The 23604-nt window shown below is 38.2% G+C and overlaps 1 protein-coding gene across 7 annotated transcripts in view; it reads right to left on the bottom strand.

Moving 5' to 3' along the window:
• The window catches only part of PIGF (phosphatidylinositol glycan anchor biosynthesis class F), a 36255-nt gene extending 12689 nt beyond the window's left edge, over window positions 1–23566 (bottom strand). For 3 of the 7 annotated variants that reach the window (XR_005530811.1, XR_005530810.1, XM_039245917.1), the window contains exons 1-6: window positions 23486–23566; window positions 21020–21268; window positions 19533–19624; window positions 17917–18033; window positions 2480–2588; window positions 2272–2382 (exon numbers count right to left, since the gene is read on the bottom strand). Coding sequence is in view for 4 of the 7 variants with exons in the window: in XM_039245917.1 (XP_039101848.1) it covers window positions 2272–2382; window positions 2480–2588; window positions 17917–18033; window positions 19533–19624; window positions 21020–21247 (657 nt within the window). In the remaining 3 variants the exon portion in view is untranslated. Of the gene's footprint in view, window positions 1–2271; window positions 2383–2479; window positions 2589–17916; window positions 18034–19532; window positions 19625–21019; window positions 21269–22792; window positions 23269–23314; window positions 23411–23485 lie in introns of those variants that run through there. The other 4 variants (XR_005530812.1, XM_039245921.1, XM_039245919.1 and 1 more) reach the window with 3 other exon arrangements.
• Window positions 23567–23604: the final 38 nt, after the last annotated feature.

Below are 23604 nucleotides of genomic sequence, written 5' to 3'. Positions count from 1 at the left end.
TTGCCATTTGCAATGACCCAGATGGATACAAAGTATAATGCTAAGTGAAAGAAGTCAAAGGAAGACAAATACCATGTGATGTCACAGATATGTGAAATTTGAGAAACAAAAACAAGCAAAGGAAAAAAGGAGAGAGACAAACCAAGAAAGAGACTATTAACAAAAGAGAACAAACTGATGGGTTACCAGAGGGGAGGTGGGGGAAGGGGGATGAGGAAAATAGGGGGTGGGGATTAAAGAGTACACTTACCATGATGAAAAAAATTAAATGATGAAAAATAGGCATACCCAGAAATTCCACTTTAAGAATTTATCTTAAGGAAATGATAGTACTATATTCCAAAGACTTATAAATAAGGATGTTAATTATGAATTACGATAACAGCTATTTCTTACATATGATCTCATTTAGTCCTCACAACTATTACCTCCATGTTACAGTGAACCTGTTCAATCACACAGCAAGTGGAAAAGTTGCGATCTGAATAACACGCCCTACGCATCTAAGCAGAAACAAGATCATAGAGGCCTTATAAGCTATGCCAAAGAGCTTGGACTTTATTTAAGGCAAGCAATGAAGCAACTGGAAGATTTTAAGCAGGAGAAATAACACTATCAGGTCTGAGGTTTGGCATGTAAAGAATGGTTCAGTAGGGATGACATAAAGCAAGATGAGAGACACCTGTACAAGTTACCGAATTAAATGAAAACGGAGAGAAGATAAATCCAAGAGATGTTAAAAAACTAGAATCAATGGGGCACCTGGGTAGCTCAGTCAGTTGAGCGTCTGACTTTGGCTCAGGTCATGATGTCATGGTTCGTGGGTTCAAGTTCCGTGTCAGGCTCTGCGCTGTCAGCAGAGCAGAATGGAACCTGCCTCAGATTCTTTGTCTCCCTCTCTCTCTGCCCCTCTCGCTCCTGTTGACTTTCAGGTTTCTGACTCGAGCAAATGGGTGGATGACAGTCTACTTATATCACAGGGGGATATTAAGCACACTGAGTTCAAGGTAGCTATGGAACTTCAAGAGGAACACACTGTTGCATTTATGAGTCTGAAGCTCAGAGGCCCCAGGCAGGAGATAAAGATTTGGAATTAAAGAAAAAAAAAGATTTGGGATTCATTAGCCATTTTTTAGTTGCAGTCACGGCAATGGATAAGGTCATGCAGGGAGAGTGAGAGAAAAAAAGATGTTAGAAATCAAGGGAGTACTGGTATCTTAACAAGAGGCAGTCTAAGCAGCTCTCAGGGAGGCTGAGGAGAAACTGGAGAAGCAGAAAGAAAAGCAGTGGACACGGTAGTTGCAGAAAGTCAAGAAAAAAGTTTCAAGCAGGGAAATACTGTGTTTCCAGTGAGTTAATGCTCAGAGAAGCCCTGACAGTAAGGTCTAAAAAGTGTTTCTTTAATTTAGCAATAAAGTGACTCTGGACAGGGCATTAAAAAAAAAAAAATGACACATTATAGTTACACACAGAGAGAACTGCACAAATTATCACCAAAATACAAAATGAAATGAGGGTCACCACTGTGTGATTGGGATATTTGATAGTTTTTTACTTTCTCCTTTATAATTATTAACGTTGCTTAAAATTTCTAAATAAATATGTACTGTTTTTGTAATAAGAAACAATTCTCTTCATGTTGAAAAAGAAAGTATGGTTTTTAATACTACAGTTCCATCTGGCGAAAATGATCTTAAGAAAATAACTGGAAAATCCATTCAAGGTGTTAATCAAGGTGTTAATCACAGCACTGTCTATAATAGTGAAATACTGGCAATAACCTAAATGATCACTAGTGAATTTGCTAAATACATTTGGGAATAACTATATAATGGCGTACTACGAAGCCATTAAAAACGAAGATAAAGATATATTCATTACTAGTTTGGTGAGCTTCAACATGTTACATAATGTTTCTTCATCTGTAAGATGGGAATAAAAAGAACACTTACCCCATAGTGTTTTAACCTAGCTTCTTAGCTATTTCCTATTGTGATCAGAAACAAAAACTTGAGGTTTATGAGTTTCCTCATACCCGATATCACATACTCAATATCACGTACCCCTATTTCAAAACATACTTTGCTATACTCTTTTTAAAAAAATCTTTCAAAATCAACATTCAACTTGGCTATAAATCATGTTAAGAAAATATGGATCTAAGACCACAAAGGCAATGAACATATAGGATGAAAATAGGCAATTCCTGCATCTCTTCCTTATTTTTAAAAAACTCCTATAAATATTCATAAACTAAGTTTATTTACTCACTTGTACATGTAGAAAACACAGTGCTGGAAAGCAGAACCAGGCTGATCTGGATGCCAATGGGCCCTGTGGCCAATAAGTCTCCCAGGTTACAGTGACAGGGACATGGCATCCCTACAACATAATTTATACAGACATACTGGCTAGCTTCCTCAGTTTTACCATCACTGTACAAACGCTTATTTTGTTGTTTTAAGTAGCTGAAACCAACCTGCCATGGTCTTTCCCAATCGAGTGGAATAGGGAAGGCGCCAAGCCATGTTCCTATAAAACTAGAAATCGTAGTGATCTGAAGACTGTTCTCCCAAATGGATGTAACTCTGTAAAAGACAAATGTGTAAATCATTAGTGGTATATATCTTAGCTGCCAGAGACTCAAACAGTGCTGCAAATGGACACCAAACGTATACGCTTTGTTCATTTAACAATCATCTCGAATTGACGTGTATTTACCATGAACTATTAACAACTAATCGGGAAGATGAGATAAATGGTTTTCGGTGGGAAAGGCAGTATGTGTAGCACATGGAGAAAGCCAAACAACAGGGAAGAGAATCTGCAGTGAAAGCTGTCTTCCTCCCACCCTTATCAACTTTGGGTCCCTTCTTAGCAGCAGCTGCTTTCACCAATGTCGTACATATCCTTCCAGAAATATTTTATGCATGCACAAATATATACACAATTTTGTTTGGAATGGTACGCATCTATGTATACATCCTTTATCAAAATTCAAATGCATCATGTTATAAACCCAGTTTTGCCGTTTTGTTTTCCCTTGTTAACTATACTCGCTGCAGAAGTACTCCACTGCATGGGAGGGACATCCCTCATTCAGCTAGTCCTTCTGATAGCACATTTCATTTGAACAAATCAAATCTATTTATTTGGTGGAGGAGGAGTAGAGAACACCAGATTTCAAAACAGCCAGTGATTTCGCCTACCATCCTTATCGATTAAGTGTATATCTTGGAGTGTTAAGGTGAAAAGACAGAATTCTGCCATTCTGAGCCGGTCTGGGTTTCAGCCTGCCTCTCACAGTGTGACCACTTAGCCGTAGGGAGCATGAGTCTCGTTACAGGAGCGTAAAACCCCACGACAGTGCAGAAAGTGGGGTACAAATACTCGCTTGTTCAAATTGAAAGGTTATTATATGTAAAGATTGTGAAAAGCGGCTTCTTCCAGCCAGTGCAGGGAAAAAAGGGAAGCATTTCTTCTGTTAGATGACTTCTTTCACTATAAACAGGCCATTACACACAAAATATACACTGAATTAAAGTAGCCCCAAATGACAAGTCAGTTCATAAGCCAATCCCTCTGCCACCTGTCTCTCTCATTACTCCCCCTTGTTCACTTATACAAGGTAAGAGCTCTAGCTTGAGTGAACTGAAAATCAGGACTGGAAGAAGGTTGGAACCAATCGCCATGGGTCCCAATCTGTGTTGTTTGCTGGGCTTCACTGTTCTTTTTATTTTACAGAAGACCTAATAATGCAAGTCAATTTCTTCAGCTAGCATTCAACAACACAGAGATCTGTCCCAATCCTGGAGGGGAAAAAAACCCCCAAAAACTGATGAGTGGAATGTAAAGAAGGAACTCTAATGTTCAGGCAACTTAAAGGATTTTCTAGGGTTAATTTTTTACTATCTGTGGCTGACAAATGTTGACTATCTTTCACTTAAGACATTAATTCCTATATGTTGCAAGACGTAAAGGGGTGTGCCTAGAGACATGAAGGCTGGGAGAGGTGGAGAGCAAGGTTTACTTTCTGCTGGGAGGAATTTACTTCTCCCATTTTATGGAGGAGGAAGCCCTACCAGAATTGGGAGAATGAGTGGCATCTGGGCTTGACAAGCTGGAGACAGAGCTGCTCTGCAGACAGAAGGAATGCAAGTAAAAGTAAAAATTGAGTGGGAGAATGGGAAACAGGCTAGATAAGTAGGTTAGAGTTAGGATTTCTACAAATAGCACCTTTACTGAGTACAGTGAAAGCCTGACCCGATAGCCCTTTCTCAGCCATACAATTCACTCACGTAAGGTGCACAATTCAGTGGTTTTTAGTGCACTTAGAGTTGTGCAACCATCATCTCAAAATGACGCCCTTGTACCTGTCAGCACTCACTCCCCACTTCCCCTTCCCTCCAGCCCCAGGTAACCACTTTCTCTCTCTAGGGATTTGCCTGTTCTGCACATTTCACATCAATGGAATCACACAATGTGTGGTCTTGTGTGACCGGCTTCTTTCACTTAGTGTAATGTTTTCAAGATCCATCCATTTTGTAGCATGTGAAAATACTTCTTTTTTATTGCCAAATAATATTTTGCTGTATGGATATACCACATTTCTTTTTTCCACGCATCAGCTGAACATCTGAGTTGTTTTTGAGTTTTTGGCTACTATGCATAATGCCACTATGAATGTTCATGTACGAGTTTTGCATGGACATATGTTCTCATTTTTCTTTGGGATATACTAAGAGATGGAGTTGCTGAGTCATATGATAACTATGTTTAACCTTGTAAAGGAACTGCCAGGCTGTTTTCCAAAGCAGCTGGGCCATTTTATATTACTACTCGCAGTGTATGAGTACACAATTTCTCCCCACCCTTGCTAATACTTGTTATTTTTTTATGTTTATTTATTTGGGGGCGGGGGGGGAGAGCACAAGCAGGGGAGGGGCAGAGAGAGAGGGAGGCAGGGGATCCAAAGCAGGCTCCCTGCTGACAGCAGACAGCCCAATGCGGGGGGAGGACACACAGAGAGAGAGAGGGAGGCAGGGGATCCAAAGCAGGCTCCCTGCTGACAGCAGACAGCCCAATGCAGGGCTTAAACTCACAAACTGAGAGAGCATGGCCTGAGCTGAAGTCACACGCTTAACTGGCTGAGTCACCCAGGCGCCCCTCTAATACTTATTACTATTGATTACAGACATCTCAGTGGGTGTGGAGCAGTATCTCATTGTGGTAGACTTAGGGTTAGGATTTTAGAAAAACCTGAAAAGCAAACTAAAGAAGTCACGGAGGTTTTAAAACAAAGCAGATAAGATCAAAGCTATATTTCAACAAGGGTTATGTACATGTCTATCTAACCTTGAAGCTCTAAGTTCCTTGGGGTTGAGGGACAAGACCCATGTCTTCACATTTTTCACTTTCATAGCACACTGAGGCCATCTGATATTTGTTACAGAAAGGGCAAACATGCATGAGGCTGTCCTCTATTTTATTTGATGTATCCAATGGAATTTATGATCTTACACATAATAAATATAGAAAAATAAGGAACCAGGAGCTAGTTTTAAAAATAGAAAAACTCTGTAGCCTATCTTTGTAAAATTAAAATTTTGCATTTATCAAAATCATAATGTGTATAAGCACCTTTAAGGTCCCACATCGTTATCAGATGACGACACCTACTACCAATTCCTCCCTACTCCTGAAATCCGCTCCCAAGGCAGACATTATAAACTCTTCAGTGTTTCTTCTATGTATCTCAGAATTTAAAGAACTTACATTATATATAGACTTTGCAAGACTGTTACTCCCTGCTTTCTACAATGGAAGAGGACTTAGCACTCTTTTCCCACAAGCCTCCTGTCGCCGTGTGCTCATTTGTCCCTGACTCGCCATCCCCTCCTCCCGACTGAATCCACAGCACAGTACCTACATTAATATGACTATGAAAATGTCACAGCTGAACCACGCAGTAAACCGCAGTCACATTTCCTTTCTTACAGATTTTCATTTTCTTTGGATGTTAAAAACTGCCTCTTTTTTAACCTCATTTGCTTAGGTACCTGTCACTAAACCATCCTCAAATATTCTAAAGAAACTAAACATCACCTCTAAATACTTGTTTATGCTCTTTGTTCTCCTGTTTTCTCTTGTGGAGGGCACCTGGACAAGCCAGCTGGACTGGCTGCCCTGTAAGCCTGAGGCACAGCCGCTGTCCTGTAAGCTCCCTATACCATCATCCTTTGAATTCCCTTTGCCTATTCCAATGCTTTTGGGTCTCCTGCTTCCCAGATTGCAAGACTTCCTCCTATCCCCCCCACCTTTTTTTAAAGCACCTCCTTCAATAGATTCCTGAGAAAGGGTAAAATAGATTTTAAAGATTGTTTAAAGTCTGAAAATGACTTTACTGTAATTGTCAGAAGTCATTTTGCCTCAGAATTTTGAAGCCATTGCTCCATTATTTTCTGTTTCCCACCTGAAAAGTCCAGACACTCTGGCTCCCAGGCCTCTCTAGGTTAACATGTACCCCCTCCCTGCTCCCCCCACCCCACCTACCCACATGTACCCCCTCCCTGCTCCCCCCACCCCACCTACCCACAACACATACTGCCCTCTCTGGTAGCCTAGAGTCATCTCTTTATTCCTGTTATCTAAGATTTCACAATCTTGTGTCTTGGAGTGGGGGGTCTTTTCAGCCATGATGCTGGAAACCAATGGGCCTTCTTTTTTTTTTTTTTTAATTTTTTTTAGTATTGTTTATTTTTGAGAGATAGGGAGGGACAGAGAGAGATGGAGACACTGAGTCTGAAGCAGGCTCCAGGCTCTGAGCTGTCGACACAGAACCCAACACAGGGCTCAAACCCACAAACCACGTGATCATGACCTGAGGAAGGAGGATCTAACTGACAGGCCACCCAGGCGCCCCACCCATGGGCTTTCTTAATCTACCATCTCAAGTCTTTTGGTTCTTGACATTTTCTCTTTAAAGATTTATAAAGTCTTGGTTTTTCTGCCCAGATCCCCCCAGAATTTTCTGTTTTTCTTACTCTTCTGCTGGGAATACTACCATTTGGAATTAACCCTCTGATTATTTTTAAGCTTTTAACCCATTTCCCATATTTTTGCCTTTTCTGTTTGGCCAAGGGATCTTTATAACTTTGTCTCTACTTCTTTTGAATATTTTTTTCTCATTTCTTAATTTCCAGGAGCTTTCTTGTTCTCTGAATATTTCTTTCAACTGCCTTCATATTTTTCGTATCTTCATATTTTCAACTGCCTCTTCATATCTTATGGATGTAAAAACAATAGACATTTTTAAAGTTATCTTCTGGTCTTTAGATCGCCTTTGTTTCCATTGAGTTTCTTTCTTATTTTCATTTCTGCCTTTCACTTCAGACGTGTTCCTGAAATGTCCAGTGATTGTTCATTTCTCATTCTACTTAAAAGTAAAAACTACATTTGAAATGTCCAGAATAGGCAAATCTAGAGAGACCGGAAGTATTTTAGCAGTTGCCTGAGAAGGAGGTGAGAGGGTGTGCAAGGGTGGGCAGGAGGGGGACAGTTTCTTTTTGGTGTGGCGAGATCCTCTAAAATTAGATTGTGGTGATGGTTATAAAACCGTGTCTATACTTAAACACTACTAAATTGTACACTTTAAATGGGTGGTTTTTATGGTCTGAAGTTGTATCTCAATAAACGTATGCTTTAAAAAAACAACAAAAAAGTGAACATTCAACAGATGACCAGATGTCCACTGTGCATGAGTGGGCTTCACTGTCCCAGGGACTGACTAGGGACCCTGGCTTTTCGAGAACCCCCAAATGTCAGTATCTGCAGATTCTTCTTTTACACCATTTCCCCCTGAAAGAAGTATCTCCATACTCTGCCTAGACTGCACAAGCCTGGCTGTCAGTGTTTTGGGCCAAGCAAGTGAAAAGGAGTAGGCAGAAGGTGAGGATTCATTATTCAATACATAGAAATTCATTTAATCCTTATTGCCTTAAGAGTTTTATCAAAAAGGATCAGGATCTGGGGACAGCCAGAGTAGTTGGGGCATACAGTTATATTTTCTCCATCTTCCCTTCCCCACTGCATAACTTATAATGCTTATATTATTTGTAGAGTGTTTATATTCTGTTCTGTAACCCTAATTTTCAACTATGTTTTAAATAGTTAGTGAGTCCCCTTAATGTACTGATTTCTTCATTTGGGGAAACTGTCTTCTATCGTATTTCAAATTAATTTCTGTTTTGTTATTTTAGGGACACTACTAACTAGTCTTAAGCTCATCTCCTTTGTTCTCTGCACTTATTTCTTTTCTAACTGCTTTACTCTTCCCTATCCCTCATTCATTTTGATTAGCTCAAACCTTACCTCCAAGCTAGAACTTGATTTTCTAACTTGTCTATGTTTCTAATTTTTGACAAGAGATGGTGTGGTTTGGATTCATTTTATTTAATTAATTCTATAATCTCCTTCTCCGCCTCATTTTTGCCCCATCATCTTATCTTTGAGCTCTTATTTTATTGAATTTATGTCCTTAATAACATTTTTCTATGGTAAACTGAGTAGTTTGTTTTTGTTCCTTGAGTACTACTATTTTCTTCCAGGATGGATTCTTTTGTCTTCCACATGCCTTTTTCTTCTTTTTCTTCTATAATGTGTTGTTAGATTGCCATGCCATTTCTTTTCGTCTTGCTCACACTTCGCATGGGCAGGCTGCTCACCCTACACATTTGCTCAGATACCATGAGTGAATTATCCTAGAAGCTGTCTTCTCATCTTAACTAGACCAATTTTTTCTGGCTTGAAGCTGAATTTTGAGGACTGGATGGTATTTTTCTACCCAGTTTTCTGTAATGTGAGGCAAAAGAAAAGGGAGGTAGTGTAAGGGAAATGCTATCCCTGCAATGTAATCAGTAATATTCAGCTGAAATTTAATAAATGTTCAATAGATCAAACTTGCAAAAATGTCTGGCCAGGGCTTATGCATCTCATTAGAAATGAGATGAAGCTATGGTGGTAGCAGTCAGCCCCCTTGGCAGAGCCCAGTAGGCAACAGCCCTCATAAATTTACTTGATTACGAAGTAAATAGTCCTGATTGGGATTTAGGGAAACTAGCACTCTATTGGTAGATATATACATATACTTCCAATTAGAACTTTCGTTTGGCAGTGTCTGTCAACTTCTTTTGATGTAGGAATTCTACTCCAGGAATGTAGTCTACAGAAACTGTTATACAAGTATATAAAATTATATGGTACAAAGATATTCATGACAATATTATTTATAAGCCTAAAAATTTGAAAATACTCTTCAATAGGGAATTAATTAAACCATGGTACATGGAATGCTTGCCCAACGTTCATCCCATCCCTGATGATCAGATTAATTAAATCATGGTGATCCCCTTCTCTCTCCCAGTGATGAGCTTAGGAAGACTCAAGGGAAAGGACTGCTGCCATCTCACTAACAGCCTGAGGATAAGAAGCAGGAAAATCCATGAGAAGCACAGCTACACCTTGACTCTCTCTCTATCTGTATCTACAACCATACAGTCTCTGCTATGTGAGATAATCAGCTTCCTGATCGTTCAAACCAATATAAACAGAAGTATTCTTAAGGATAAAGATATACTAAAGACATTATTCAAGAAAAATTAGATTATATACACATACAGTTACAGATGTTCTTAATAAGTAAAAAAAACCGTAAGTTATAAAGCAGTGAGAGTGACAGTATCACCATTTTTGCTTTTAAATTGCAAACGTGATATGTGTAGACATAATTAGACGAAAATCAGTCAGTGATGGCTGCTTCTTTGGTAGGATTACTAGGATCTAGAACTTCCTATATTTTTCTACTATTCAAATTCTTACATATTCTTTTGTAATAAACAAGATTAAAAAAATAAATTCCTTTCTATTATAGAATGTCTAGCACTATAGGCACTGACATTGGGTTATTCGCCTTTATTTATAAGTTTCCATAATATAGTCATCTGAATTCTATGGTTTTTGGCTAATTTTTTCATAGTTAAGGAATGTATACACGTAGTCAATAGGGCTGAGAATAGAATGAACGGCCCACTGTTCTGTGGACGAACCTAAAAAGTGACTAAAGCAATACTACAGTCAATCTTCGTGATAATGAGCTCTAAGTAACTGTCCATATTATTCGCTTCCACTGAAATTCACTACTATATGCCAGACACAATCAGGTGCCTGGGGTAGCTAACAGTGAGCGCTGCGGCTCAGACAGGCTGTCATCAAAATAGTGCTTGTTTAGATGGAGCTGATCTTTTAAACTATTCATCTTTTCATCTAAAAAAGAGACCCCACAGAACTCCTGGCAGCTAAAGATATTTTACAGAATTCTTATATAAACTTTCCCCAATCCCACTGAATGAATAATAAAACCAGTGCCTCTTTGCGAATAAATTTTTGTGCCCACATGAAGGCTAAATTACTATTTTTTACAATGTATAAATTTTTGGTCATTCACTATCTTTTCACTCTTAATGCCCATGGTGGTTTTTCAATATAGAATCCATTTCAATACAAAGATGACAAAAAATGGCTACTGTGTTTGTCTACACAAACAAGTCCTACTATCTTCACCTTGGCAAGATAACCACAAATTCAGGAACCTATTCAGAAATTCAAGTTTTTCAGTTCACCACAAGTGGTCAGATTCTAACTTACAACATGCTAATAACAGCATAAAAGAACTGATAAATCAAAAATCAAACTTCAATGAAAAATATAGCTTTAAGGTAGTCAGAATATTCTTTGCCTTTACAAGAGAGTCCACAAAAGAGGAAAAAAAACCCTGTAAAATAATTATAACACCAAGGTAACAAATTGAATTCTATTAGTACGAATTGAGTTTATTCAGTAGTAAGTGTACCAAATAGAAGTTGGTAGAATTTAAAAAACCAAATTATTTTTCTACCTTCAAGTTTCTTTAGTTTCCTTTTGTATTTTTTAAATCTAGAATAACTCTTTAAGGAAAAATCTTGTTAAACTAGTACAATTTATGTCATTTACTTAAGTATTAAATCTCAATAGTGTTAGAATTGGTCCTTTACTCTCAGGATATAATTCATACAAGGTTCTCACAATCAAAGCTTTTATGTTTCTCAGTCTCCATCTGTTTATCATCTACTCAATATTAAACATGCAAATAAATACATTAAAATTTTGGATATAATACTTATTCTGACAAAATAGTATAAAATATTTTTATCGATTCCATACTGAGCGAGATGAGCTCAGTTCAAAACTGGACTGTTTGTTCTGAACATCGTACTTGTATTTTAATAATACTAAAACAAAACAAAAAAACTCCACTGTGTTTTATTCACTAAAACACAGGACAAACAGTAAAAATATATAAAGCTCTAAAATCTTGAATCAATACTTTATAAGATATTTTAAGGACTTAATGAATTAGAACTACAGCATAAGAATTTCAAATGAGAACTTCAATTTCTGTTATAAATAATTATTGGGTAGAAAGAAAAATACAGTATTCATGTTTGTATAACCTCCCTAAATAATACTAGAATTCTCTGGAACCAAAGTTATGATTCAATGTAAATAACGCTAATTGTATATTGGAACAATTCTGATATAACTACAAGTTGTTCTTATGGGTATTTCATATGATCACTGCAGAGCCACAAGATCTTTGAATTTTTAAAATATTTTTGCATACGGGCGCCTGGGTGGCTCAGTTGGTTAAGCGTCCGACTTCAGTTCAGGCCATGATCTCATGGTTTGTGGGTTCGAGCCCCATATCGGGCTCTGTGCTGACAGCTAGCTGAGAGCCTGGAGCCTGTTTCAGATTCTGTATCTCCCTTTCTCTCTGACCCTCCCCTGTTCATGCTGTCTCTCTCACTCAGAAATAAAAACAGAAAAAAAATTTTTTTAATAAAATATTTTTGCATAACAGTGAACATTTGAGAAGGCCAACTCTAACATCAAACAAATTCATATACCAAATTAACTATTCCCTGACTTATTCAAATTTTGACATGCTTTTTATGCTAAATTCTTAAAATATGGTAAAAGTACTAGGAAACAAACAACTATCGCTAAGGTATGGTGGAGGAATGAAGACTTGAGTGACCCTCTCATGACAAAGCTCAAATTAGTTTTATACTACATCAACGGAAAGAATTTCCTCCTTCTCTGTGGCTGTCTATGCTGTGGCTGTCTATGCTCTGCACTCCTGGGTCTGCTACCTAAAGCAGGAGGGGGTAATAAGACAAACAGCAGTCAGCACTGGGAGTGTGAAACATACAAATGCTCCCTGACATTTGTATTAATCTGTCTGACAAACATTTCTGAAGCATTTGCTATTTGATTTCACTCATCACCTCACTCAGTTCTGACAATAACCCTACAAAGTGCAAATTAGTATTGTTCTAAAAATATCACATATGAGGATCTCTGAAGTTAAATAGCTTGTCTAAGATCACTTGGCCACTTAGTAAGGAGAGGGCAGGAACTCATTTTCTGACCCTCAGTTAATATAGCCTTCTAAAACCTTCTGTACCATCCGATGATCTGCATTCAAGTCCCAGCTTTACCTCTTACTGGCTATTCGAGGGCTTGGGCAAATCATTTAATCTGTCAGCTTTCTAGTACCTTCACCTAGAAGATGATGAAAACAGGAGTACCTCACCAGTTTGCTGTGAGAATTAAATGCTATAAGACACATGAAAATGCTTTAACGTTATTACTTTTGCATATTACTATGTCATTCCCCACCCTAGGTGATGTTAACTAAAATGCTTCAGATTACTAGCTGATTATTTTTAGCTACAGTCCTCCAGCAACTGAAGGATATTTCTGCAGCCTACCGAAGTTGAGGTGGCATCAGAGAAATCTAAAAACTTCTTGATACAGGACTAACTTTCAATGCCCCCCAAATAAGCTAAGTATTAGCAAAACCTGAACCACTATAATTTTCATTTTGACTAGGTAGTGTATTACTTTGGTTCATATTTCAGAAGACAGCAAAGGGTAGTCGGTGGGAAGTCTTCTGAGATGAGCTCCTATCTTCTCAGATCCTCCCCCAAGAGACAACCAATAATTTTATCAGTTTCTTATGTATTCTTCCAAAGTTATACAGGTATATCTATTCTCTCTTGCCCACTTTTTACACAAATGGTAGCATCTTGCACACATTTCTTCACCTTGCTTTTTTCCACTAACAGCATATCAGTAAATAAATGGTTGGGTTGTGGTGGTTGTTGTTGTTTTATAGCTGCATTAAATTTAACTTAATCTGCCCCTTATTAAAGGGCATTTAAGCTATTTTCAAAGCTACACATTCAATATTTTGTAGGTACTGAAATATATTGTAAATATATGAAAATATATCTAGTACATAAAATCTTATAAGTGGAACTGCTAGGTCAAAATGGGTATTTTTTTAAAAGCAAAATGGGTTATTTTTAATCTTTATAGATATTACCAAACAGAGCTTGAACCAATTTATATTCCCATTGGCGCTTACTTCCCCAAGCCCTTATCACTACGCATTATGAAATTTACATATTTTTGTCAGTCAGCTAGCCGGAAAATGGTACTTCCCTTCCTATAATTTTTAGTTTCACTTTGTTACAGACCCTTCTGTAAAGTGCTGACAGGTACAAAAACAAGGTGACAACAAATTTACTCTGCAAATCTCAGAAGATTCAAAAGGCAAATTTTATAATAAATTTTTACAAAGCCCCTTTCAACCCAGCAGAAAATGATAGGCATTTCTCTAAGACATAGTTCAGGCTAAATACAGAAACAAGATTAAAGCAGTATCAGAAAATATATGCATTATTAAAGTCATGGTAAGTTACGAAGAGAAATGAAGGATAGATAGCTTCTTTGTTTCCCTTGAGTTTTAAAGTTTGATTTTTTTCAGTTTTAATATATTAGAAATTTATATATATAAGTTCTGCTAAAACGCTTGTTTTGACCATTGAAATCTGTTCCAATTTGACTGATATGCTAGAGAATATGAGCAAATTCATCTGTGAGAAACAAAAAGTGAACACAAAAAAATTGCACCCAATCACACTAAGCAGTATGTGAATACACAAAACATGCACATCCTTAAACATCTACCAGATAATCAAAACAGAGTGGTACTGACATAAGGATACATATATAGGTCAATGGAAAAAGAAGTAAAGATCATGCGTTTACAATCAACTGATTTTTGACAAGCGTGCCAAAATCACTCAAAGGAGGGGAAGAACCTCTTCAACAATGGTGCTGGGACAACTGGCAAGCCACACACAGAAGAATGAAGTCAGACCCTTACCTCACACATTACACAAAAACTAATACAAAATGGACCAGAGACTTGAATGTAAAGCCTAAAATTATTTAACTCTTAGAAGAAAACATAGGAGTAAATCTTTATGACCTTGGATTTGGCCATGGATTCTTAGAAATGACCCTAAACGCACAAGCAACAAAAGACAAAAACAGATGAATTAGATTTCATCAAAATTAAAAACTTTTGTGCTTCAAAGGACACAATTAAGAAAATGAAAAGACAACCCACAAAGAGAAAGAATGTGTAAATTATATATTTGATAAAAGACTTGTATCTAGAATATATAAAGAACTTAATAATAAAAACGACAAATAATCCAATTAAAAAATGAGGAAAGGATCTGAAGAGATATTTCTCTAAGGAAAATATATAATTGCCAATAGGCACATGAAAAGATGCTTGACATCACTGGTCAGTAGGGAAATGCAAACAAAAAACACAAGGAGGTAATACTTCACACCCACTAAGATGGTGGTCATCAAAAGGCCAGATAATAACAAAGTTGGCAAGGACGTAGGGGAATTGGAGCCCTCATACACTGCTGTAGGAATGTAAAAATGGTGCAGTCACTTTGGAAAACAATCTAACAGCTCCTTCAACAATTAAACAGAGAGTTGTCACAAGACCCAGCAATTCCACTCCTAGGTATGTACTCAAAAAAAAAAAAAAAAAAAAAAGTCCATACAGACACCTGTGTACAAACGTTTACAGGGCCTTAGTCATAACAGCAAAAAGTAGAAACAACCCAGATGTCCATCAGTTGATGAGTGGATAGACAACATGTGGTATACAGCCACACAATGGAATGTTATTCAGCCATAAAAAGGAATGAAGTACTACATAGGTGAGCTTTGGAAATATTACGGTACATGAAAGAAGCCAATCACAAAAGATCACATATTATATGGTTATGTTTTCATGAAATGTCCAGAACAGGCAAATCTATAGAAACAGTAAGGAGAATTAGTAGTTGCTTAGGGCTAGGGGAGAGGAGATAAGGAATTGGTAGCTAAAGAGTATGGAATTTCTTTTTGGATGTGATGAAAATGTCCTAAATTTGACTGCAGTGACAGCTGTACAACTCAGCGAATATATTAAAAACTACTGAACTGTACACTTGAAATAGGTAAAGTGAATAGTATTTGAATTATATCTCAATCCCTCCCTGGGTTGCTGGAGGAGGGTGGATGGGGAATGGGCTAACTAGGTGATGGGTATTAAGGAGGGTGATTGTTATGATGAGCACCGGGTGTTACATATAAGTGATGAATCACTAAATTCTACTCCTGAAACTAATATTACACTATATGTAACTAACTAGAATTTATATAAAAACTTGAAACATAAAAAAGCAAAAACAAAAACAAAACAAAACCCCATCTCTCAGCTCTCGCAGTTTCCCTCAAGTGTATGGGTCACATTTTCCGTATTTGGTCTTTAACTTCCTGTCAGACTTCCAACAAACCTCCTTTACCACTTCATAATAATTTACAAGTGGCAACTCCTCCCACACCTACTTCCAAAATTAAATTTCAGGGTTTTTTCGAAGGAAAAGTACCATATTCATCTTAATGTTTATAAATTTCTTAACTATTTAACATATACACAACTGTACTACCATTTTTACTAAGTTCCTGTCTTTTTTTATGTGTTACTGTCAAAGTTGTTGAGTGTTATGCCTCAATCCTGTCTTTCCCATAGGCTCTGTGTTTTTTATTGCCCAATTTTGCATGGTGCAGGGATTTCAAGGAATGCAAACGCCGTATTACAGCACAACGTACTGCAGAATGAGATGACAACATCTCCCACAAATACACCATTATCAGAAACACAGTTCAAAGCTGGAAAAATCACCAATCCAAACCTATAACATTCCGACTGGTTTTCATTCTTTAAAAATTTCAAATTAAGGGGCGCTTCAGTGGCTCAGTTGGTTAAGTGTCCGATTCTTGATTTCAGCTCAGGTCATCATCTCACAGTAGTGAGATCCAGTCCCGAGAGGGGCTCCATACTGAGCGTGGAGCCTGCTTAAGATTTTCTCCCTCCCTCTCCCTCTGCCACTCCCCTACTTGCGTGCACAAGCTCTCTTTCTCTCTCAAAAAAAATAATTACAAAATTTTTAAAAATTTCAAACTAAAAAGCTAAAACAAATGAATGCCATTAGGGATACTACAGTAATGATGTGGGGAAAAGTTTTCTTTTTTTTTTTTAAGTTTATTTAAGAGAGAGTGAGAGTGAGCACACGTGCACGAGCAGGGAGAGGGGCAGAGAGAGAATATCAAGCAGGTTCCTATCAGCGTGGAGCCCAACACAGGGTCAATCCCATGAATCATGACCTGAGCTGAAATCCAGAGTTGGACACTTAACTGAATGAGCCATCCAGGCTCCCCCGGGAAAAAGTTTTCAGTGCTTACACTCTTATTTTCTAGAGACCTTGTCAACACCAGAAGATGGTTCTGAAGGGGAACAAACAATATTCATTGCAAAAGGATAAGTCAATAACTTATGGAGCCTATTGAACCAGGATATTTCCTCTGCACTATTTGGGCTATTCCCTTCCAAATCAGGAAAAATACCACTTTTCTTTTCAGTTTCTATGGCTTCATTCATTTCCCTAACATGGGTGTTGTTCCCTTTTTCCTTCATTTCACCAAATGTCACAGTGCTGATCCAAAGCCTTTATAGATCATTCCCCCTTCCAGCTCATTTTTCATTGGTTTCCTAACCCTCTGAGTTCCAACAGCACTTACTGTATGATTTACACAATTTTAATCTCATATTGTTTGCTCATTTTATTCCTGTCCCTTGAACATACAGCTCCTCAAGCGGAGAATCATGGCTAATACTTCAGAATCCACACCAAGCTTGCAGAGCATGGAGCAGAGTAAGAGCTCAAGAAGTTTTTGCTACGGGATGATAAACAGGACAAAATCATGGACATCAAATAACTTTGTAGCTTTTTTGGTTACAATTTAACCATTTCTGTTAGGAAATGGTTCATTTGAACATTCATTTGAATGCCTTTCAAGAAGCTAAAATTTTAACTTAGCTGTGTTGAATATATATGTGGCCAAGAAAACCCTGTATAACTTGCACTCAGATGTCTTAACACAAAGAAACTAAACAAGTAATCATAGCTGTTTGGCTAAGCATTTTTAGATTGTAGACCCCAATTCTACATTATAAGATGTATGGAAGCAATTTTATCTGTAGCAATTTTATCACAGTGACAAATCATCCCTGAGTAGTGATTTTCAAAGCTGCCTTTTGGTAGCAAAAGCCTTTTTTCAAACAAAAGGCTAATCCTAGCAAACAGAAGAAAAGCAGAGCTGATCTTGCTAAAGCGGAAGAAGGCACCTGTAATTCTACCTGCTCGGGTCCTCCTCAAATGCATACCACCTCTCCCCTGTCCCCAGTCCTCAACTGCAATGGGCCCTTAAGGCATCCCTGAGAACCATCCAGTGCTGGAAAAGACTCATAAAACAACCAGCAAGCTGCCACGAATAGAAAAATACTACATTAATTTTTAAAAATTTCAAACATCATCAAAATGTAAAATTAAAACTTACCCATTTCTACTGAAAACTCTTAGCCAAGCTTTGATATTTGGTCCTAACAAACACAAACAAGGTATGGTAGTAAAAGTAGACAAAATAACCGCAAATAAAAATGTTTCCAACACCAGCCTAGGAAAAAAAAAAAACTTTATTAATTTTTTTAAAAGTATGAAAGGTTCACTTACACACATAATCTTTGTTAAATAGATTTAATATAGATTTAAATAGATTTAAATAGATTTAATATAAAGACATGTCCTTACCTTGAAAGATAACACAGGTCCTACCAAAATAACTATTAAAAAATATATTGAAATGCAAGCTCTAAAAAACAATCTAGCAAATATCTGGCTTTAATGATAGAGTTCAGAAGTGTTAAATGCCCTCTAATCCATACAAGAGTCTCCACTACAAGAAACCCCTTTTCTAGATAATTAACTTTCTAACTGAATTGTGTCTGGAACTTTCTCTGCAGCCACAGGTTCAATTCTAGCCTGTATTGGAATCACTTGGAAAGCTAGATAAAGTGAAGAATGGGGGGCTGTGCCCCTAGAGTTTCTGAGGCCTAAGAATTTGCCTTTTATAAAATGCTGATGCTGGTCTTAGAACCACTGCTCAAGACATTCAATCTACTCTAAAACGAATTAAAAAGAAACTACCATTTCCTCATTACAAAGGTCTTATCCTCCCCTCTCTAGGAAAGAATTAACTGTGACTTTAGTGTATGTACATACAACTATGTACAAATATGTATAAAACTATATACATAACTGTGTGTTTGTGTACCACATCACTTGTTTCACTGTAATCATTAATCACTGCTAAATGAAGTTTCCCCATCTATGATGAACATATATAAGAAATATTCATGAATTGAGTTTTTTAAAAATATGGTCAGCTTTGAAAAAGTGTGGAGTTAAATGCTGCCTTTAAACTATAAACATCAGGGGCGCCTGGGTGGCTTAGTTGGTTAAGCGTCCGACTTTCGCTTAGGTCATGATCTTGCGGTTCGTGGGTTCGAGCCCTGTGTCGGGCTCTGTGCTGACTGCCAGCTCAGAGCCTGGAGCCTGTTTCAGAATCTGTGCCTCCCTCTCTCTGACCCTCCCCTGCTCACGCTGTCTCTCTCTCTCTCTCTCCTAGAAATAAAAATATTTTAAAATAAATAAATAAATAAACTATAAACATCAGTTTATTAAATAATTAAATGCAGGGATTTATTGACTTTTCTTAAGAAAACAAATAGTTCTCAAGCACTTCAGAATCACACTTCCTAAGAACTGATATGCTAATTGTAATTAATTTAGACATATCATTACAGTAAATTCCCTTACAAGTCCTAAGGGCCACGAAATAATTGGTATAGTATAGTTTCTCATCTACCTCCCCAGCCCCCATATGCATTGCAGTAACAGAAGGCTAGCTGATAGGAGAATTTAATGAATTATGTACTTATACTGCTTTTTAAAAGAATAACACTTCTAAGGAAGGGCAATCATGTCAGCATCCTTCTGTGATCCAGTAATTAAACATACCACAGTTCTTCTTTAATCACCAACAGAATTAGCGCTTTGTTTAGTAAATGAGCATTTTAGAACATAACTGCCTTAAGGTAAAAATTTCAGACTTACTCAATGAGTGGTGCTCCATATAGAACAAAAATCACATGAAAGAAGAAACATGACATAAGAAAGTAGATACAGCATTTCAAAAACCTGGTTACCTAAAAAAGAAATGAGAACAAGTTAAAGACTCAAGACAATGCCTAGTGGAAATGCTTCCACTTTATCTACAAACACAACTTATTCCCATGTGTGAAACAGCTGAACGTTCTTTCCTTTAGGCAGCCTGAAGTCAGATCCCATGTCTGGTGCACATTCAGGTGCAAAGCCCTCCATACAGCTCCACAAAGCAGCTTACGAGTCACAACCTGCCCCCCATATTCCACCCGCCCGATCAGCACTAGAATCAAAAAGCATTTCTGTTCCTAGGGTATGTACCGAGCTATGTTATTAATCAGTGTTTATAAAATATTTACCAACAACAGAACGCTAGGATACAAAACAACAAACACATAGTCCTAATTACGTGATACATGAAACATATGCAGAAAATAATGACTATTTTTTTCAATTAAAAACAAAATCCTTAGGAAAACTGTACTAACACTAAATTATTCCCCAAATTATATTCATGTTATTATGTGATCCATTTGAAAAAAGACCAGAATGTCTGCAAATCAGCATGGGACCTACTTGATTTGGAGCTTAAAAAGAAATAATTATAAAACATATACTGAGTTTTTTAAATCATAGAGCAGTAAATGTTCTAAATTACCCAAGAGAGCTTATATATAGCATTGGATAATGTTAAGTGAGGACTTTATTAAAGTAATAGTTAAGTATTACATGCTAGTAAATATTTCAGAAAATAGGATCTAACATCTGAAAACTCTAACACTGTTTAGTCAAGGAAGACCATGTTTAAAACAAAGCTACCACAGGAGTGCCTGGGTGGCTGAGTCAGTTAAGCATCTGACTTTGTCTTAGGTCATGATCTCATGGTTCGTGGGTTCGAGCCCTGGGTTGGGATCTGTGCTGACAGCTAGCTCAGAGTCTGGAGCCTGTTTTGGATCCTGTGTCTCCCTCTCTTTCTGACCCTCCCCTGTTCATGCTGTCTCTCTCTCAGAAATAAAAAAACATTTCTAAAAAAAGCTACCACAGAGGCTTTTGTTTGGTAATTTCTGAAAAACCCACTAAGTTTCTTTCAGATATGCAAAAAATAAATGAAAATAAACTAAATGTCTTATAAAGTTTAAAGATAGGACTACTATATCATGTATTTATCTTCAATGGTGACTTAAAACTTGACTATATAGGTTAATAACGCGATAGTATCCATTGAAGATGCCCTAATTCCACATCTGATGCATAGCAAGGACCTACTGAACATTGTAGGCAGTCTTCCAGCAATAATAGGCTACCCATCTGAAGAAAAAAAATCATGTCTTCTTTACTCACTGTAAATAACCCCATGATGACATGACTAATAATTCATTCTTTCATTAAGAGAAACACCACCTCTATCTAAAAATCAGTTATCAAGAAATAAGCCTTACCTTATATGATAATGAACTTCTTTTAGAGGATGCATTTGGTTTCACTACTAAATATAATACTAGATTGACGGCAGTTACAAAAACAGAACAGATGCACAACCATGTCAAGTGTGTTTCCAATATTGAGAAGTTCTCCAAGAAGAATGATGGAATGAAGATGCTTAGGATAATTGAAAATATGCATAAAAGATGAGTATACAGTAGTCTCTTGATATCAGTATCTTTCATGGTGTTTTCTTGAGTGGCTATCTAATGAAAAACAAATTAAGAAAAGAGCATATGCAATAATGACTTTCTCCGTTGTTTAAATGCTCCAACACCTAAAAGTAAGCATGTTACAACTTTCTTTTTTTTTTTTTTTTTAATATTTTTTTATTTATTTCTAGGAGAGAGAGAGACAGCGTGAGCAGGGGAGGGTCAGAGAGAGAGGGAGTCACAGACTGAAACAGGCTCCAGTCTCTGAGCTGGCAGTCAGCACAGAGCCCGACGCGGGGCTCGAACCCACGAACCGCGAGATCATGACCTAAGCGAAAGTCGGACGCTTAACCGACTAAGCCACCCAGGCGCCCCAAACATGTTACAACTTTCTATGCACAATAATGTATTAGTTTCTGAGTATGAGAAGATGCATATGTATAAATGCACATGTAGAGTAATATGGTTCAAAAAGCTTTCAGAGCCTTAAAAGGACAAATTTACTAGTACCTTAAATATTTGTAACTGGTTTCTGAAAAAGGGTCATGTGGGGCCCCCAGGGGGTGCAGTTCGTTCCACTTTGGCTCAGGTCATGATCTCATAATTTGTGAGTTCGAGCCCTGTATCAGGCTCCGTGCTGACAGCTTGGAGCCGGGAGACTGTTTCAGATTCTGTGTCTCCCCATCTCTGACCCTCCCCTGCTCATGCTCTATCTCTCTCTGTCTCTCAATAATAAATAAAACGTAAAATTTTTTTTTTTTTTTAATTTGAAACAGGGTCATGTACTAGGCCCAATTAAGGGATCTGGTTGTTTGGTTTTTGTTTTGTTTTTTGTTTTTTTCCAAAATCACAGAGGTGAAAACAACACGCATGGTTTAATGATTTGCCCTTATTGGAAATATAACCTATGCATTCTAAAAACCCCATGAATACACTCTGGCTAAACTGTTGGTATTTCTTTTTTTAACCAATGTGGACTCCTGTCTAACCCTTGCCAGTAGTTCACACCGTCTGGTAAATGACAAGTGACACCAAACGCACACTTCAATACTCAAATGGTGGCCAGTGTAATCAAGAAAGTCCAAAGAACATTATGCTAAACTAAGGCAGCCCAATGCTTCAGAAATACCAAAATGACAATGTCTGTTACAGGTGTTAGGTTCCAATCAAAACTAGAGCATAAATGGAAGGGGAAAAAGTCAACTTTCTCCTTCTATAAAATACACATTCTATGTCATATAATAGATATTTAACAGGGTTTATACATAGTATTGGCTACTGTTACGTTAGGGGCTTTATTAATTTAAAGTAATAGTCCACATGTTACATTGTGGTGAATATTCCAGAAAAACAAAAGGGCAAGTCCAGGCCTTGTCCTAACAGCTCTCAGATAATTTGCACTGCAATTTTCAAAGGCAAATAGTCTACTGATAAGGAAATAGGCTAATACATTTTAGGAGACAGGTCCAAGGTCCCAAGCTCTCAAGCGCTAGAGCTATGTCAAAGCTTCGCCTCTTTGATATAAAGATATACAAAGGTTAAAAAAGAAAAAAAGGGAAAGTTTCTTGCTGCTCCTACCCTCTGCGGAGCGGTCAGAGGATCTGGAATACAGTCTCAACAGCCACCTCACATTTCCTCGGCTATTTTTCTGGGCTACTCTCAGAACCCAAATGACATGAGCAGATTTGGACCTAATACAGTGAGCAAGTACCCAAACTCAAATGCTTACTGAATCATCGAACGAACAAAAAAGGAAGAGGATGGGTCAAGTGTTTGCCTCTCCTGAGAAAGCAGCCCTGGGGTGGACCCTGTGAGCCTGCGAGGACGCCCACAGGGCGCGCTCGGGGGGTCACGGTCCCGGCCTCCGGGGTCTGACCTGGCCCACGTCCCCAGGTATTGAGCCACCTTTCTGGGTGGCTCGCATAGGAGCCTTCGCGGAAATCGCGGGGCCGGTCTCTTCAGCCCCACCCCAAACTCGTTCGCTCGGGACGCTCGCTGCCCAAGCCTCAGCAGGCGCGAGTGTGAGCAGCGGGGGACAAGCTGAGAGGCATAATCAAAGAGCACCGGCGTGGAGACCAGGAGAAATGAAGGGTCACACACAGAAAGTCGGATCCAGAAGAGGGCCAGTCCATCAGGGCAGCCCCTGGGTCACGCCGGAAGGGTGCGTTCGAACGGACGGGGGCACAGACGCTGGCGGCCACAAGAGCAGCTGGTGGGGGTAGCTTGCATCCCCGAGAGGCTCGCGTGCCGAGAGGGTTCGGCTGGGCTTACCTAACTCTCCCGCCAGCGGAAGATAAACGGGGGTTACTACCTCCCACCATCAGGTACTACCGGCCGCCCTGACCTTCGCGCATGCGCAGGCCTGTGGGGCGGAGACCCAAAACTGCACA

This window comes from Hyaena hyaena, unplaced genomic scaffold (genome assembly GCF_003009895.1).
Source record: "Hyaena hyaena isolate Hyena2069 unplaced genomic scaffold, ASM300989v1 scaffold_274, whole genome shotgun sequence".
NCBI lineage: Eukaryota > Metazoa > Chordata > Mammalia > Carnivora > Hyaenidae > Hyaena > Hyaena hyaena.
Note: the sequence above shows the minus strand (reverse complement) of the source record. Positions and strands in the feature narration are given on the sequence as shown.